The 18,221-nt window shown below is 38.8% G+C and overlaps 1 protein-coding gene across 6 annotated transcripts in view; it reads right to left on the reverse strand.

Annotated features, from left to right (window-relative positions):
- Positions 1–4,877: 4,877 nt before the first annotated feature.
- Positions 4,878–18,221, reverse strand: part of LRIG3 (leucine rich repeats and immunoglobulin like domains 3) — a 48,722-nt gene continuing 35,378 nt past the window's right edge. For all 6 annotated transcript variants that reach the window (XM_042855896.2, XM_042855861.2, XM_024100581.3 and 3 more), the window contains 7 exons: positions 15,139–15,459; positions 14,228–14,509; positions 12,790–13,242; positions 12,413–12,565; positions 11,253–11,396; positions 10,880–11,170; positions 4,878–5,980 (listed from right to left, as the gene is read on the reverse strand). In XM_042855896.2, the coding sequence (XP_042711830.2) occupies positions 5,730–5,980; positions 10,880–11,170; positions 11,253–11,396; positions 12,413–12,565; positions 12,790–13,242; positions 14,228–14,509; positions 15,139–15,459 (1,895 nt within the window). In that variant the 3' untranslated portion in view covers positions 4,878–5,729. The remainder of the gene's footprint in view (positions 5,981–10,879; positions 11,171–11,252; positions 11,397–12,412; positions 12,566–12,789; positions 13,243–14,227; positions 14,510–15,138; positions 15,460–18,221) is intronic.

The following is an 18,221-nucleotide window of genomic DNA, read 5'->3' on the forward strand; positions in this document are numbered from 1 at the left end:
ACCTCCTGCCATGCTGAAGTTCACTGCAGGTAACTGAAATGGCTATGCAAGAGTTACCCAATATGTTTCCAGGAAGCTTAGCCAGGCTTAGCCTGAACCTGTCCTTCTCTATAAACAAATACAGTATGCCTGCAGTTGCTTTGGTTTGCACAGCACATTCTCTCTCTCAAACGTTGCTGGCAAAATTTTATCAAGGCTTTTTTTTTTTTTTTTTTTTTAAAGTGGCTGAATTAAATCATGGAACTGGTCAACCAGCTAGGGAACTCTTTAGGAATAGCACACAAACTTTATTTATGACTTATTCTCCACCTGTACTGACATGGCTGGGAATTTACAACTGTACTGAAAATGTTACACATGGTACTTCAAAAATTCCACATTTTACTGAGCTGCATTATTATGGAACATTTGTCATGCAGCCAAACACTATGTCAGTCCTATAATTGATTTACTGCAACATCTGTAAGAATGGTGGGAGAAGCAAGAAAAAACAATGTCCACTTTAGACTCCACTGTTTCCGAATAGCATATGGCTGTGGAGGATTTACAAAGAATTGGAAATAAGCAACATGCTTAAAGATACAGATAAGATAAATGTTACACACAAAAAATTACTACTTTTCAGAAGGGAGAGTAAATGTAACTTACCTGTAGCTAGCACCTGGCCCTAGAAAAGCAGACTTTTTTCCTGAGGAAATTATGAAACTTAAACAAGAAGTCCACATAGACTCAAAACTCCTCGTTTGTGAAAGACCACATTAAAAATAAATAAAATAAATAAAATTGTCTCACCAGGTCTGTACAGTAGATTCTTCGTAATCTCTTAAAAATGTATCCACAAATCCATCTTTTCCATTTAGGAATGTTTTGTCAGATGAGAGAGGTCCAAGACTGTTGGACAGAGGGTAAAGATTGGGGGGCAGGGAGGAGAGATACCCTTCCAGGATCTACTCACTTCAGTTTCTGTGAATCTCTCTCTCTCTCTCTCTCTCTCTCCCCCCAGAACTTAACTTGAATGTGAAGAAAACTGATGGGGGGTGGGGCGGGAACAGATAATGGTACTTGGGAATGCTCAATCAGATTGACATCATCTCAGTAGTTTAGTACAAAACACAAAAAAGCAATTCAGGTAGATCAAGCTTTATAGAATTTATGTAGTTTCCTCAGCTGGCCAATTTGAGAGAGGACTGTGCGATATGCCATTCTTACTTCAGTTCGGTTCTTAGGTAGAATGGTCCATTTTAAACACATTTCCTGCAAGGTTGGAACAACTATAGCCACTCTAAGTTTAATTTAGAAGTAAGAATATTATTCTAGATGAAGTTTCTAGAAAATGTTCTGGGTTAAGGATACACACAGGATACCACTATACTTAAGGTACATTAGAACTAAACAAAAACAAAAACCCAGTCCATCACTTTATAGGACCGTAAAGTCAAGATATTATTTTAGCCTGGGGGTTAATACTGTTTCTTGATTAGTCATATTTTCCATCATTGGCACCATTTTATTTTTCCACCTCCTGTGTGGCCACACTTATGTAAAATTAAACTCATTTTAAATGCTACTTTACCCAGTTTTTGTCTTTTTGCCAAGGCAGAATACACTAAATTTTCTCCGCTTACAGCAAATCCCTAGGAGACTGCTGGTGCTCTTGACACCTTTCATTCTTTAGCTTACGTAGCCCTGATGTTGAGGGTTACATTTCCCTTTTCCTTGGGGAAGATTAATGGGAAAAGCCATTTACACCAATAAAAAATAGCATCGGGATATGGCAGAAGCCAGACTCTGGTACCTAAGGTTCTATTAACAATATTGGCAGACAAGCACACAGGAGGTAGATGTACAAGTGCACTTCATTTTGATTAAGCCAGCAAAGTAGCTAATTACAATGGAGAAAGAGAAACAAGGGTTGGCTTGTTTACAGGGTTCTTCTGACATTTAACCAAGAAGAAGTGGTATTAATCATAGAATATCAGGGTTGGAAGGGACCTCAGGAAGTCATCTAGTCCAACCCCCTGCTCAAAGCAGGACCAATCCCCAGACAGATTTTTGCCCCCGATCCCTAAATGGCCCCCTCAAGGATTTAACTCACAACCTTGGGTTTAGCAGGCCAATGCTCAAAACACTGAGCTATCCCTCCCCCCAATGATCCACAATTATTTATAAACCCATTAAACAAAATCTTAATGCCTCATCCTAAAAAATAAAATGTATCTTTGTTACAAGGTACTGGCTGATAAAACATAAATATCCCATGTGCTAGACAAAAATGTTCCATTTTTCCAGCAATGGAGCTAGTCATGGACATAGGCAATACAATTATTAAAATCTTCATGGCAAAAGGCAGATGGTAAAGGTACTTCTGGCTATCTGGGATGCCAGCAGGAAGAGGTGTTCCAGAAGTAGCTCTAACACGGAACTTCTAACAAAGATTGAACAAACCTCCTTCGACAAAATCACTGCCCACAAGCTAGTCGTCTCCTGCCACCAAATCAGCATCACTCCTGTCTTATCTAGACTGAGCCTCAGGCATCCATTCTCACCCAAGATCTGCTTTCAGCCATTACATTTTCTTCATTCAGCAAAAAAGCGACAAATGCATCATTTTCAGATTGATAGCAATGCAGCCTCAATGGTCTGTCACAAACTCGCCAGGATGAAGAGAGAACAAAATTTGGCACAAATTTGTACAAGAAGATCCCCCAGGGCAGATGAGTAATTACCCCAAATCAACCTCTGATCTTGCAGAGAAGGGGAAAAACCAAACCAAATCACACAATCATCACTATCTTTTCTTCCTGGGGATCGCAGGCAGACCAACAAATTAGTCATGGTCAGATATTATCAACAGCTGCTGAAAAATCTAGAAGAATCAGCAAGGACACCTGCCCTCTGTCCAGCATTAAGCTATGGGGCCACAAAGAATCTTTGTTCTATATCCAGGGCAAAAGCCACACCAACACAGACAAAGGAAACCAGCTGAAATCAGTGACTATTTTTCCACCCCATCCTTCTCAGCCCTTGTAATTGTGGACAATCAAGACTGCAAACAGGATTATAATTCTCAGGACTAGCAATTAGATATATGTTATTTTGAAAGAAACTGAAATCCTGCCCTGAATGGCAACGTTAACTTTCTCAAATGAAAACAAATTCAGTCGCTGCCATTTGATTAGTCAGGCGAGGCAAATTTTCCAAAGCTCCTCCAAATGAATCCAGAACCTAAGTGGGTAATAAAAACAGGCAGAATCTCAGAATGAACACTACATCTGCAGACACTGAATGCCCAGTTCGGTTACACCGCCAACGTTAAAACCAACTATTAAAAATTGTGTCTTGCAATTTACAAAAATGTCAGTATATCATCTGACATTTCACTACACTATCATAAGTATAGTCAACTTCCTAGACATTAAAACTCATGTGTCATTGCAAGAACGAAGACAAGGATTTTTATTCCCATGTTAGTGATATTTAAGTTACCAAGAGAAAAAAAAAAAAAAAAGACACCACAAATACTGATACCTGTATTTTTAGGATACCATTTGAAGTAGCTTTACATCAGATGGGAAGCATTAAAATGTGGGCCTGGACCCGATAATGAGTTCTATGTTATTGCAGGATTGGGGAATTCATATAGTCTAACAGTTCAATTCATAAAAATATTTGAAGTAGTGGAGAAGGAAAGGAATATTGTCTTTTTCTCATTTTGTACATTAAAAAAAAAAAAAGCATGCTTCCAAAGACTGTTTTTAGTCACAGCCTTTTAACTTGGATTTTTAAACATAACATTTTATTTTGTAATGAACAGCATTAAAAATGGTTTGGTTTTTTACTTTCTTTCTCTAGATATTTGGGAAATTATGTCTGGTTAGAGATCTAAGTTATGACACTTGGGAGAAAAACTAGAGAAGCGAAAAAACTATTGACTTAGTGAGTGAATCTATTTTAAGATTTTAAGCATTATTGACTTAGAGATTTGTGCTTAACTCAGGAAAAATTAATATATTTACAAATGCAGTTAATTATCATCAAATACCCATACCAATGTCTGTCACCACGTCGCCACATCTGGCTGCAATGAAGGCAAATTAACAATCAGATTCAGAAAATCTGGCAATATGATAAACTAAAGCATGCAAAATCCATTCTCTACATTCAGACCACCAGTGATTAAGGATGGATTAACTTCCTGTCTCTAATACTGGCGCCTAAATTAAAGGAGGGAAATTACTCTGCAATCTGCATACCAGGTTTCTGGCTACAAACAACAAAAAGCCCTTAACTCAGCTACTTTAGGCAGGGAAACCTTTTGCTCTAGACGTATCCTCTGAAAACGTCTATGATGTGCTGGTCTAACAGCTGCTTTCAATTTAGTTTAAAAGTAAGTTTGACAACTATATAAATTTGCACCTTCAAAGTGAGCAGATTTGAAAACCTAAGTCCTGTAATAGTAAAACTTGTGAAGGCACATTGTTTTAATACATAGCTGACAAGAGGATTCACAGCTTTTTAAAATACTGGACATCTGTATCGAGGAAAACAAAAGGGAGAATTCTCATTTAGTCTTAATTACCATCACATGGTAAGTGTCTTTCTTTGGCTTAGAGCGGCTAATAATATTGGGCTCCTCAATTTAAATTTAATCTAGCAAGAATTCAAACTTATAACAACTGCTCAACTTGAGTGAGGAATGAAGTACAGTTCACATTTATCTATATGGAGAAGAGAGCAGTCAAAAAATGCAAGAGCAGCAGAAGGTAAACCAAGGAAGAATTATCTTGTACACTGGTTACCTTATTACGCTGGGTGTGGAAGTGATTGGGGGAGCAGCCGAGAAAACATAGGGGAAAAACACAGAATCTGACATGCACTGAATATCTGGGAAATATTTAATATTCAAACCATTTATTTAGAGGAGAATGATACTACCAGGTAAACGTCTAGGACAGATTATTTTTTGTTTTTGTTTTTCACTAAGTTGCTTGCTGTGTATGTGTGTCCACTCTGCATATCCACCACTAGAGGTATACATTAAAGTTATTTGTACACTCACATGGCTAGACAGCCAGTCTTGTGTGTGTGTGGGACAATTTGGGGAAGCTGTATGACCAGAACTACTTCTAAGGGCAGCGGATATCTAATATGGTGAATCCATATACTCTACATTTTAGACAAACTGATGAGATATGGGCCAGATATATTCACAACATACATTTTCAATTTCTATCAACATACCTCCACCTTGCATTCTTCATACTCTACTGTGTCTCAAGACCACAAGGCAGCATATTTTATTAAAAGTGATGTGCAAATAAGATGCATGGTACCTGCAAACAGCATGGAACGTCCATTCATAAAAAGGTACAGATATTGGTACAAGTTTAGGATGCTTTAGTACTCATTTCAATAAAATGAAGTCTGACAGGAAATATACATAGTATTATTTACATCATTAATTTACAGGAGATACCATTTGCATAAAACAAAGCTATAAAATAATTAGAAATATAGTACTTCTCTAAGGAATGTATTCCCTGTATAAAATTTTATAACACTTTGGCAATTACGTTTTATCTGTATAAAAATGTATCCATTCTTTCTGATTTCATAGCTCCATTAAAAACATGGATTCCCCCCGCCCCTTTTAAATAAAGCTCCACATTGAGGTAGTATGTCAAAAATATTTCTTTGGTTCCATCAATCAACGGCCATTCCAAAAGCAGCTATGTGTTCAGGTCATAAGACTGGAAAGTAGGAGTCCTAAAGTTTTCAAAGGCCTGTTTGTAAGTACAAATGCTGTTTTCCTCATGAGAAACCGTCCTGTCCTTTCCATCTTCCTCTGCCTCTGAGTCAAAGTCCAATGAGGCTTGAGGATTATTATTATTATGGAAGGTTTTTGGTTGACAACTTGCTGGCATCCTACAGCTCGAAAAAGAGTCCAGTTGAGGCCTCCATAGAGACTTGCCAAATGTTCCTGCAAGATAGAAATTTGTAAGGAAAGAAATGCTGGTGTTGATCGCTCTGTGTCTTACCAAGGGCTGTACTCGAGAATACAAGCCAAGGACAGACACAGCTCAAGTTCTCTGAAATGAGATTTGGCTTTATTTCTAAGCCTTACTATTATTCCCCACCCAAAAGAAAAAAAAAAGCCCTCTATACTCATATGTACCCATTTAAAACTCTTAGCTGAGATGTTAAAAGTGTTTCCAAAGTAAATAACTTGGTTGATAGCCATTCAGAACAACCTACCCCCTTTAATTTCCTTGTTTATATTTTCATGAATTTCCTCATTCTCAAACATAAAATACAAACAAAAACCTGCAAACAAGTCACAAAGACATTCTAATGCATAACCAAGAACCATCTCTTCAACATGCTTTTTGGATTAGTGTACTCTGAAAAGGGATTCAAACATTTGCTCTGTTTAGCTAGGCTGATATTAAGATCTGTTTATAAAACTTTTTTTTTTTTTTTAAACGACACACCCTGCAGTCTGAATGCCAGACAGTGTTCTTTCTGGCTTGTGTCACACATCAGTAACAAAGATCCTGCTAGTGAAATTCTGCCTTCATTTATACCCCATTTGCGCTCAGCTGGCTAGCACAGGAGTAACCCAAGTAGAATTTGGCATTCAACTGCATCTTCATTAAACAATTTTGTTGGTGCACTAGCCAGAAAAAAAATATATTTTCTCTTCTCCCTTTTCCATGTGGAGGCTCCACAGCTAACACCACTACACTGAAAGTCTTCACTTTTTTCACGGACAGAAAATATAATTAGATATGACTGACACATGGCATAGATCTGTTGATTAAGGTACCACACTTACACATACCACCCCCCAAAAAGTGGCTGGCACACATTGATTTTGAAACACTAGATGTTATTAATAATTTGATTCTAAAATGGTTTATTGTGCTAGAAGAGTCCTACTTCTCTGGCATTGTATCCATTGACAAAATTGACATAATCACAGATTTAAAGGGAAACTGTATTTGGGGAAAAAATATAAATGACTTTATGGGGTTTCATATTTGCATCAATGTGCAGATCATGTTTGTTTACCATAATACGAAAGATGTTCTTTATAGCATCAATCTGGCTTCTGAACAAAATCAAGCTATGACCTTTTGGTTCATGCATCAACAATGAAGCTAATGCCAACTGTCTTCAGTGGGGTTGAACAGATATGATTGGGCAGAATTTGAAGACAATGGTGCTGCAGAAGTGATTCTACAATTGGAAATTAGAAACAAATCACCACGCTTTCCACCTCCCCAAGATCAACTGACTAGGGAACGAGTGGCTAGGCAGCATGTCTGCAGAAAAGGACCTAGGGGTTACAGTGGACAAGAAGCTGGATATGAATCAACAGTGTGCCCTTGTTGCCAAGAAGGCTAATGGCATTTTGGGCTGTATAAGTAGGAGCATTGCCAGCAGATCGAGGGACGTGATCATTCCCCTCTATTCAGCGTTGGGGAGGCCTCATTTGGAGTACTGTGTCCAGTTTTGGGCCCCACACTACAAGAAGGATGTGGAAAAATTGAAAAGAGTCCAGCGAAAGGCAACAAAAATGATTAGGGGGCTGGAGCACATGACTTATGAGGAGAGGCTGAGGGAACTGGGATTATTTAGTTGGCAGAAGAGATGAATGTGGGGGATTTGATAGCTGCTTTCAACTACCTGAAAGGGGGTTCCAAAGATGATGGATCTAGACTGTTCTCAGTGGTACCAGATGACAGAACAAGGAGTAATGGTCTCAAGTTGCAGTGGGGGAGGTTTAGGTTGGCTATTAGGAAAAACTTTTTCACTAGGAGGGTGGTGAAGCACTGGAATGGGTTACCTAAGGAGATGGCGGAATCTCCTTCCGTAGAGGTTTTTAAGTTCAGGCTTGACAAATCCCTGGCTGGGATGATTTAGTTGGGGATTGGTCCTGCTTTGAGCAGGGGGTTGGACTAGATGACCTCCTGAGGTCCCTAAACCCTTTGGAGCAGTGATTGTCTCACTGTAGGTTTGTACAGTGCCTAGCACAATGATGCTCTAGTCTGGCTGAAGCCTCTAGATATAAAGCTATAATATCACCAAGTACCAGCAGAAGGGAGGATATCAGCTACACCCCAGCCCTGAGGTTGCATTGACTCCAAGGTAGTATTCTTTGCCATGAAACTGCTCCTCCTTTAAGGCAGACAGTGGCCAGCTGGTGAAGCCCTATTTGCACATTTCCCCCACAGCAGTAATGGTAGGGTGCCTCTGCCCAGGTCTCCTGGTAACAGCAAGGTTTTATAGTCTGTACCTGTGCTTCTGCCGGGGGGCAAACTACAGCACCTTTACCCACAAAAAAGAAGGCTGGGTGGGTGGGAGGGGGAGATAAAGAGTCAAAGAACTTAGACAGGAACATTCTTCACTCCTTCCTGTGGGTTTCCCTACAGGAGGAGCAATCTGGGCCTTACGCATTCTATTGATTCATAAGCCAGGATATAACCCAGCCCCTTATCTCATAGCTGTGTTCGGCATTAAGATACCACAGTGCTGAAAGCAGTATAAACAAGAAATGTAGTGGGGTTCTAAGTTAAACCAATCTTGCAAAAGAAAACGTAGGACATGAACCCTTTAGTCCCCCTTTACAAGTTAAATGTGTGAGCCCTAAAGGAGTTAAACCTTAAAACCCTTTTGCGGTTCATTAGAGCAATGACCTCCATAGCATGCTTAAAGCTTGCAGTGTTGTTTTTATGTACTTAAATATGTTCTAAAATTTGTGGAAATATGCAAATTGTATTTGGATAAAAGATAAAACCAACCAATACAAAGGTTCATGAACAAAGAAGAAGAATTTGCACAAGTGAACAGATTGTTTTAGCTAGGCTGATAGTAAGATACTTTGTTAAAAAGCTCATGCTCAGTGGAATTGGTTGTTGATTCAAGACTTATCTTCTCTAGAAAGACCTACGGAATGGCACCAAAACCACTAGAGAAGGAGTCAGAAATGTAACATTCCAGCAGGCAGAAGGGAAGGAGGAAAAGGAGAAGCTCCTAGTCACACTTGGCTTCAATAAATTATGCTGTGTAGACCTTTAAAAAAAATATGGCAGGTTTGAAGTGGGGTTGCAATCAGTTGCATTTTACTGAAGAATGGTTTATCTTAAGTCATTCCCAACAAACTCAGGTCTTCTGGGAGGCAACTGAATGCTGCATGTAGTGTGCTTTTTAGGACCATCTTGTATTACAGTTGTGAACTGTTCATGCATGATTGTGTTCTACTCCATGGGGGAGGGTTACCTCAGCTACCACAGGAACTAAAAACAGTGGAGGGGGGGTGATTAAGGTGAGTGACTGAAACTTAGGCCTTGGCTACACTTACCGGCAAGTTCGACGGCTGGAAATCGAACTTCTGGGTTCGACTTATCGCGTCTAGTCTGGACGCGATAAGTCGAACCCGGAAGTGCTCGCCGTCGACTGCGGTACTCCAGCTCGCCGAGAGGAGTACCGCGGAGTCGACGGGGGAGCCTGCCTGCCGAGTGTGGACCAAGGTAAGTTTGAACTAATTCGAAATAAGGTACTTCGAACTTCAGCTACGTTATTCACGTAGCTGAAGTTGCGTACCTTAGTTCGAATTAGGGGGGGTAGTGTAGACCAAGCCTTAGACTCCAGAGACATTCCACCCCCTGGGGTGGTTTGTATATACTAGTTCATGCTGGGGTTTCCAGAGGGTAGGAAACAAAGGAAGAGCTTTTGATATAAAGGGAGGAGCATAAAATGACTTATGGCTTCTTTCTGATGCAGCAAATGGACAAAGGGAGGGCCTCATGGAAAGGATGGAAAGACACTGGCCTACTCGGGCCCCATAAGACTGGTGCATGATTCCTGGTATGCTAAGTGTGTGTCTAAATCTGTTTATTGTTGTGGGGTTGGGGTTTTTTTTTTTTTTGGTAATGCTTTTATCTTAAGAAAAAGTGTGCTTGCTTAGAAAGAGCTGGGTGATAGCTTGTAACCTTTGGCAATACATTTTTCGTAGCCATTGGAAAGAAGGCAAAGGCACAGGCACTAGTCTTTAAGCAGACTGGCTTGCTGGGAATATCATAGTGTAAGGCAGGGAGATGTGCAGTCTTAAAACTCCAGTCAGGAGGGAGAGACACGTGGGTCTTCACCCAAGAGAGGTGATAGCTGGGAGCAGAAAACCTTACGTGTGTGCCCTTGAGGGACCATGGAGGGGGAATAGAGGTGCAATTACCCAGAAACTGTGATGCTACCAACTAAGCAATACATGCAGAAGTTATTCCCCTGGTATAGTAGAAGATATTTTATAATGCACTGAATTTTTTTTTTTAAATCCATCAAAAAAAAAAAATCAAGAAACTAAAGGCTTGTTCATAACTTCACAATAGTCACACTACTTTTTATTTCTCATTTGAGCCCCTCGAGTGTTGGTACACTGTCTATTCAAAGGCCTTGTCAGAGTACCTTGTCTGAATATGAAGTGCCCTGCATGCTCCTGGCACAACACAAATAATGGAGGAAAAGAGGTAATACTAAAGTTAGCTTTCACAAACTAAGGCCTTGCTTAGACAGGAAAGTTTCATTGGTTAAACTGCCAAAATTTTCAAACAGTATATATTTTATAAACTGTAGTATCCCACTGAACTCAGTGGCAATTGCATGTACTCAGTATCTCTGAAAAAAAGTCAGGCTACTTATGTGACCAGCTTTTAGTTAGGTTTCTCACAATATGTAACAATCATATAAGCAATCACTGAGTACAGCCGTGAACTACTGTTCTGACAAAAGGATAAACATGTTTTCTAGTACATGCAAGTCATAAGGGACATGCATACAAATGATGTTTGCAGCTTTAAGAAATGTAGTAGCTGAAACATACCCATGAAAGTGCTACTAGTGGTAATACAGGATGATTCCTGATTTCTGTTCAAATCAAAGATGTCTGAGTTTAGACTCAAGCTTTTCACTCCAATTCCTTCATTTGGCGGGTAAGTAGAGTTAAGCAATTTGCTACTTGTAGCCTGCATTCCAATGCTGCCAACATACTGGTCAAAGGGATCTTCTGGTGAATGTGATAATGTTCCAAGTGAATACGGATAGCATTCCTTTTTCTTTAAGTAACTAGAGTCACATAGGTCCATGCACACTGTTCTTTGGTCAGGGCTGCAGCCTTAATAAAAAGGAGAAATCAGTATTACTAGGAATCTGCTATGGCAAAACTGAAACAGAACTAAAATATTTATTTGACTTACTTGTATGGTATGCTTCAAAAGCGTCAGAGCCATAAGCATTCCCTTTTAAATATACAGTCCCTGAAGTCCCCAGATAGTGGCATAAGAATGGATCTGTAACAACCTCCAGGTCTGTTTCACTGCCATTATCTAGATGACAAATGCCTTAAAAATAAAGACACAATGTATCAGCTAACAGACTCCTTTTTTCTAGGCTTCATCCTACACAGTTAGTTTTACTAATGGAGTTTTGTTCTTCTGCAAATAAAGAAACTACAGCGATGAAACCTGCACTGGAATTTTCAGCACATGTTTCCTGGAGGGGCAGGAGTTTTCAAGAGTTCAGTTAAACAGCTTTATAAAGCTGCTACAGCCTAACCCTAACCCTCTCCAGAATGGCGATGTCAAGATTTCTCAGTATGTCACCACTCTGTTGGCCTGCTTATCTTCTAGGAGTATAAAATAAATACCAGGAGAGCCAGGATTTTATAATTAAGTAATTAATTAATAAAAAATCATGCAATGAGTTCATTTGCAACAAAAGATTCTGCTCTGAATACTGAAGCCATGATCCAAATAATGGCTACAAGTCATCAAGTGTTACAGAGCAGATTACTGCTCTAAAACACAATGATCATTTTGAGGTCCTTTCACAAACTAAGGCCTTGCTTACAGGGGAAAGTTTCATTGGTTAAATCATATAGTAAAACAATATAATGCCCCCTATGGACACTTATTCCTGTATAAAAGAGTGCTTTTGGGAAGTTATAATCCCAAGAGACATAACTAAAAACAAAAACAAAAGGGTACTCTTACACTGGTAGAGTTCATGTGTAGACTTAATCTTTTTTTGGTGTAAGTATGATCAGTTTAAATTCACACCTGAGGTGATACTGAAGAAGCTTCCCTATGTAGATAAGGCCATATGTCAAGTGGCTCAGTAAAACCAAGTTTCTGTTATCAGCACAAGCATTTCTCATTCCTGTATTGCATAGTAAAATCTCAGCTTCAAATATTATTTTAATGTGTTGAAGCAATCAGTAAGTCAGTCACAGGGCCTACATGGCAATCAACAAAGATGCTTCACTGGTGTCACTACAATTCATTACATTAGTTAGGAAGACAGTATCTGATTTCTAGTAATGAAAAACAGTGCCAAGTTGTATATTTAAAGTATTTACCATTACTATCTCTCTGCTGTAAAAAATATCCTCCCATTGAAGAAGTTATGAACTGATGATGACTTCCATTTTCTGATGACCCATCCTGCCTTTCAGCTAATGTTCCCTGGGATGACAGGTAACTTGGAATGTCAGCAGGCAAGTTTGTCTCATCTGTGATTTAAGGGGGAGGGGAGGAACACACATAAAACCATCAGTATATTTTAGGTTTCTTTGAAATATTTTTAAACCAGCCAGCAACATGTTGAAGGCAACAAATGATTCATCGTTCTGAATTGGAGTCAAAACACACAAGCGTTTCTGGAAGAAAGTTACTGCAGAACAACCACAAACACATTTGATGACTCCTTTGCGCCGCCAAGCTTCAGTTTACACACCTGTATTTGTGATGCTGCAATCTTCATTTCTTCTCCTTGTGTGGTATATGATGACCACCCACACAAGGGAAGTGCCCACCACACAGCAAACCACTGCTATGATCACTACGCCGACTGTGGCCCATCCATCATTATCCAATGATGGAGCAATGTTTTGAGGCGAATCACAGGTGGGAGTGGGAATTACATTTAGACGAATGTTGCCTCTCTCTGTTCCAAGCGTATTAGACATTTCACAAGTGTATTTCCCAGCATCTTCAATGTCTGTGTCCACAATAATCAGTAACTGGTTGCCTGCAGCGAAGAAGTGCCTTTCTGTTACCACCAACGGGCTGTCATCTTTAGTCCAGTTCAACCGAGGCGGAGGGCTACCACCAGCAATGCATTGCAAGACTGCAGTTTCACCTTTCGTTACTGTTCGGTCTAGCAAGGGCCGCAAAAATGATGGTGTTTCTGAAAAAAATAAATAAATTCTAAATTACCTGTACAAGAAAACATAGGTGGTTCCAACCCTCACATCGACCCAACCCACAGAAAAAAAAAACAAATGAGTTGGGGTAATATCAAATCACAGAATTTCTAACATTTGTGTTGTTCTAAACGTTAATCCTTAGAAAGATGGCATATTTTAGACAAATGACTACACAGTTATGCATCTGCTAGATACACCTGATCCTTGCAATCACCCCAAAATGTTTAAGACAAGATATCTAGGGTGTTGCCAAGCACCATTCAGAAGCAAATTTCTACACAAACGCTGAGGTAGCTAACAGTTTTGGGAAATGATTTAACTAAATTAAAAACATCATTAAGGCCTAATTATACTTATAGTTGTGAAGGGGAGACATATTCCAGGAGTCTGAGTTAAAAGATTGGCGTCAGCTAATGTGTTACTGGTGACAACTAAATGCTCACTAGCCCAACAAAAGAAAAAAAAACTAGGAAATAAGTTACATATTAGCATAGTGTTCTCTAGAATATATTATTAGTAGAGATACCAACTCTGAATTAATAGAAAAAAGGAAAAAAGGTTTTGTTTTGTTTTTAAACTAAACTTTTCAGAAAAAATGCCAGCAACCTGCTCCTTTCTTTGTGTATACTAAATAATTTCTATTTTAAACTATGCGTTTAAATGGAAAATGCAACTATTTATTAGTAACAATGATTGTGTATTAAAAATTATAAGTATGTATTTCTAACCAATAGCCACCGATTAATGAATGATGACTTCAGGAAATGCATTACCACAGAACTAATCTGAAAAGACATTTTTCAGCTAAATACGTGCCTCCAAAAGCACTCATTAGTAGTGAATTGATGCATCTCCCTATTAAGCCCTAAAACACATTTTATTAAGTAACATCTAAAAGTATGGAAAAACTTGTCACACCACTTCAATATAAAAGACTTGTATCATTACATGTTGACAGTTTCTCACCTAGTACTGTCAGTGTTGCATTAGCTGAAATGCTCCCAGCAGTGTTTTGAGCTGTACAGCTATAAACTCCAGTGTCCTCAATTTTTACATCAACAATAAAGAATACATCATCCTCGGGCATGACATGCATACGTCTCTTGCGTGCTGCAGGAAAGTCTGTGCCACCATCTTTCTGCCAAGCAATCTGCGGTACTGGATGACCAACTGCAGCACATTCTAATCGTGCCGTTGCCCCAGCACGAATGGTTAGGTCCATGGGCATCTTTGTAAATGAAGGCAGCACTAAAGCAAAACAAAACAAAAAGTTTAACCAGATACATGTTATAAGTAGGTTTGTTTCCAATTTTGGACAAATTATTTTTCCTCCTTTGCACTGTATTTTCTCAATTTCAGTACACCCAATTCCAGTAAGTGTAAAACTTATACCAGTTTCAACAACAGCGATGTGCATGGAGATGTGGAAAAAACCCTCACAAGACCTAACTTATATCTGGACAGAAGATGGTCTTATGTTTAAATCAGGCGACATGGGTTTCATCCTCATTCAGGAAGCCTGTAGCAGAGTTGACCTCTGCCAAGTCACAGTCTGCCTACCTCAATAGAGAAGGTTGTTGTCCCCTGTAAAAGGCGGACAGTAGGACAGTAGTTCTTCCCGTCTCCTATCCTTTCCTTAGTCTATTTATACTGCAAGCTCTTCAGGACAGGGATCATTTCTTAAATGTGTTTGTACAGCACCTCACACAATAGTGACAGATTCTGGTTGGGCCCGTTAGTGCAACTTTAATAATAAACAGATTTTGGAAGCAGCATGCTTTCATGAGCTGAAATTAGGTTATAAAGCATTTATATTGTATTTTGCTTTACAATTATTTCCTCTTCAAATGCACAGGTTAAAAAAAAAGGATGCTTACTGTTAACTGTAAGCTTGGCTTTGACAGAGTAGGATGAACCAAAGTGATTTGAAATAACACACTGGTATTTTCCTTCATTGCTGAATTCAACATTGCGTAGCCGAAGTATGGTAGTGTATTCCATCACTTCACCACCCTGTGCCCGGAGATGTGCATAATTCTCCATTTCAGCATCATGCAGTAATTCATTGTCCTTTTTCCATGCAAACGTCATAGGGGAGTCACTGCTGCTGGCTGCTGAACATATAAAACTCAAATTGGAGCCTTTGATTGCTGACTGGGTTTCTGGCTGGACAGTGATCTGTGGTTTAGGAAAATCATCTGTAAAGATGGGAAAGGGGAAAAAGTGTGACACTGAGGAAGAGAGGCAAATACCTGGGTCCCCAGGACTCTGAAAGATTTTGTAAGCTTTGTTTTATAGGTTTGAGAGAAGAGTCAGACATGTAGTTATAAAGCAGAGATACAGTGATTTAGTTTTAGATTTCATTTATCTCCAGGCATTTAAAGATGTCATATTTATGAGTTTACTGTGCTAAGCCATCTCTAGTGAAGAGAAAGCACATCTAAAGCAAACTATGTGCTGTTTATATATAAAGAGGAGAGAACTACAGTTTAACATCTGTAAAAGGTACTTTGACTGTCAGTCATGAAGCCAAGACTCTTTTTTTCTATATCTTAAGGCTCCAATAAGTTTTTTCTTCACTAAAATACAGTTCTTTCTGCCACCAGAGATTGTCAGGCACAGTCCAGGGTTCTCCCCCAGCCTGCAACAGAAGTTGTGGTTCCAGTGATTTGTAGTCCTTTGCTCCAATTTTCAAATGCAGCAGTGCTGAAAGTCTGCTAAGCATACTATACAAAGATCAAGTGTGGGTTTTTTTATGATGGGGGAACCCCTAACAATTGTATTTTGTTGGATTCCATGTTTCTTGTCCTTCAATTATTTACAAGTAAAAATGTGTTCTACAGCCAATCCTTCAAATGCAACCTGGGATCTGAGAGTCCTGCTGGGTTATTTCTTTCTTGTGCATCATACCTATAATAAGTTCCACAAGCCAAATTATGTGCTTGGTGACATCTATGTCACCACACTGCCATCAGTGGTTTTGCATCGGTATAATTTACTGAAACATACTTCATGTTTATACTGATAATGTGAGAGGCGGAACAGGATCCATCAAGCTCATTCTCTTCTGGCCGCGCTATGCTCTGCTAACAGACATTAAAAGTATTAAAAACATTTGTTTGGTGGAGGGGAGGCACTAAAATGAGCATATGTGATACAATATACAAAAGGAACTGATCTGTTGAGTAGGATTCTGCCATTTTCACATAGCCCATTTTCAGAGTAGAACCACACTTTAAAATAAAATTGTGAAGGATATTTCTCATCATCTTGTTCAAGCCATTAACTTCAACACTTGACTTATAAGCAATGGAAAAAGAGACAGCTATTAAGCGGGTTGTATTTGGTTACAAAAATCACTATAGTAAGACTACTGTATAATTAAGCAGTTAATACAGGTCACTTAGGCACCTATTTTCAATTGCTAACAGTTTTCTCAAAAGTTAACTTTTGGCCTGAAATTATTCATGCTTTGTTTCATCTTGAAAGGCATAATTTTAGAAAGTGTGAAATACATCAATTTGGCCATTTTTGAGCTACACTATTATGGCCCACTCATCTCATGTGTCCATCCCATTAACAAATTTTAAATGTTTTTCCTCTGAGTTGTTTTCAAAATTCCAACTTGGCACGGAAGATTTAAAATTAATATACGAAGCATACATCATTCTGAAGTTAAAGAAAATAATTTGCTGTGTAAGAAGCATTTCTCCAGATCTCCAATCATTCTATTTGAAATATACAAAAGGAGAAGAAAGAAGCACACCTTGATAGAATACTAAACACTGCAGAAATGCACCTTCTCCCACTGAGATGTTAAATTAACAAATATGCTACGGAGCCAAACAAGGTGGCCTCTATTCAATTTGGAAGTTGTATTCAGGGAAAGGACTCTGCAACAATAACTCTTTCCTTTTAGTTTGTCACCAGAAATCCAAACAATTTTTAGAAAATAAACCACAGAACAGATAACAGAGCAGACACATAAATGCCATAAATTACGGGGGCCACAATGTGTTGCCTAAGGGCTGGATGTTGTGTGTAGGTCAATGGTACAAATGCATCTCCATTTCAACAGCCTCAATCACCAACTCCATTGGACAAGCACCACCAACACCACTGGCCTTGCCCTCTAAGTTAAGATTTCATCTGTGTGCTTTCACACGACAATGCAGGACAGCAACTTACTAAGAGATTTATTTCTTTGCCCTTGCTTCTTTTTCCTGGTCCAATAGAGGCCAATTTTATTAACCTTTTAGGCACAGTAAAAAAAAAAAAAAACACTTCTGTTTAGCCAGACTTTTATCTGACATGTGGAGAGGGGTCTCTTTATTCTTCTTATAAATAATGTCTTGTGCAGTTAATATATGTTATGTTAATTTTGTGTCTTTTTATGAACACATATCTAGATACATTGTGATTGCTGTATTTTAAAGATTTAACTGGCACACACCACTTCATTTATTTAAAGGATTGCATCTATTCCTGTTTCACAATTTACTTTTCTTGTTAAACTTATTCTAGTACTAATTTCCTTTTAGGTTTTCCCCTTTTAGTGGAAAGGGCTATTGTGCTTATTTTAAATGATTTGAAATCGATCACAGCTGGCATCAAGCTATAAACTACTGATAAAAATTACCTTTAGTTAAATGTAACCTGTCACTTAAATTAGCCTCTGTACTAGATGACAGGAGGCTAGCTAATGTAATGCTGATTATTAAAAAGGGCTCCAGAGGTGACTGTGGCAATTACCGGCCAGTAAGCCTAACTTCAGTACCAGAAAATTGGCTGAAAGGACAGTAAAGAATGGAATTATCAGAAACAGAAGAACAAGAGGAAGAATCAACATGGTTTCTGTAAAGGGAAATCATGCCTCACCAATCTGTTGGAATTCTTTGAGGATATCAACAAACATGGACAAGGGTGATCCAATGTATATAATGTACTTGGACTTTCAGAA

This window comes from Chrysemys picta, chromosome 1 (assembly GCF_011386835.1).
Source record: "Chrysemys picta bellii isolate R12L10 chromosome 1, ASM1138683v2, whole genome shotgun sequence".
Classification (NCBI taxonomy): domain Eukaryota; kingdom Metazoa; phylum Chordata; order Testudines; family Emydidae; genus Chrysemys; species Chrysemys picta.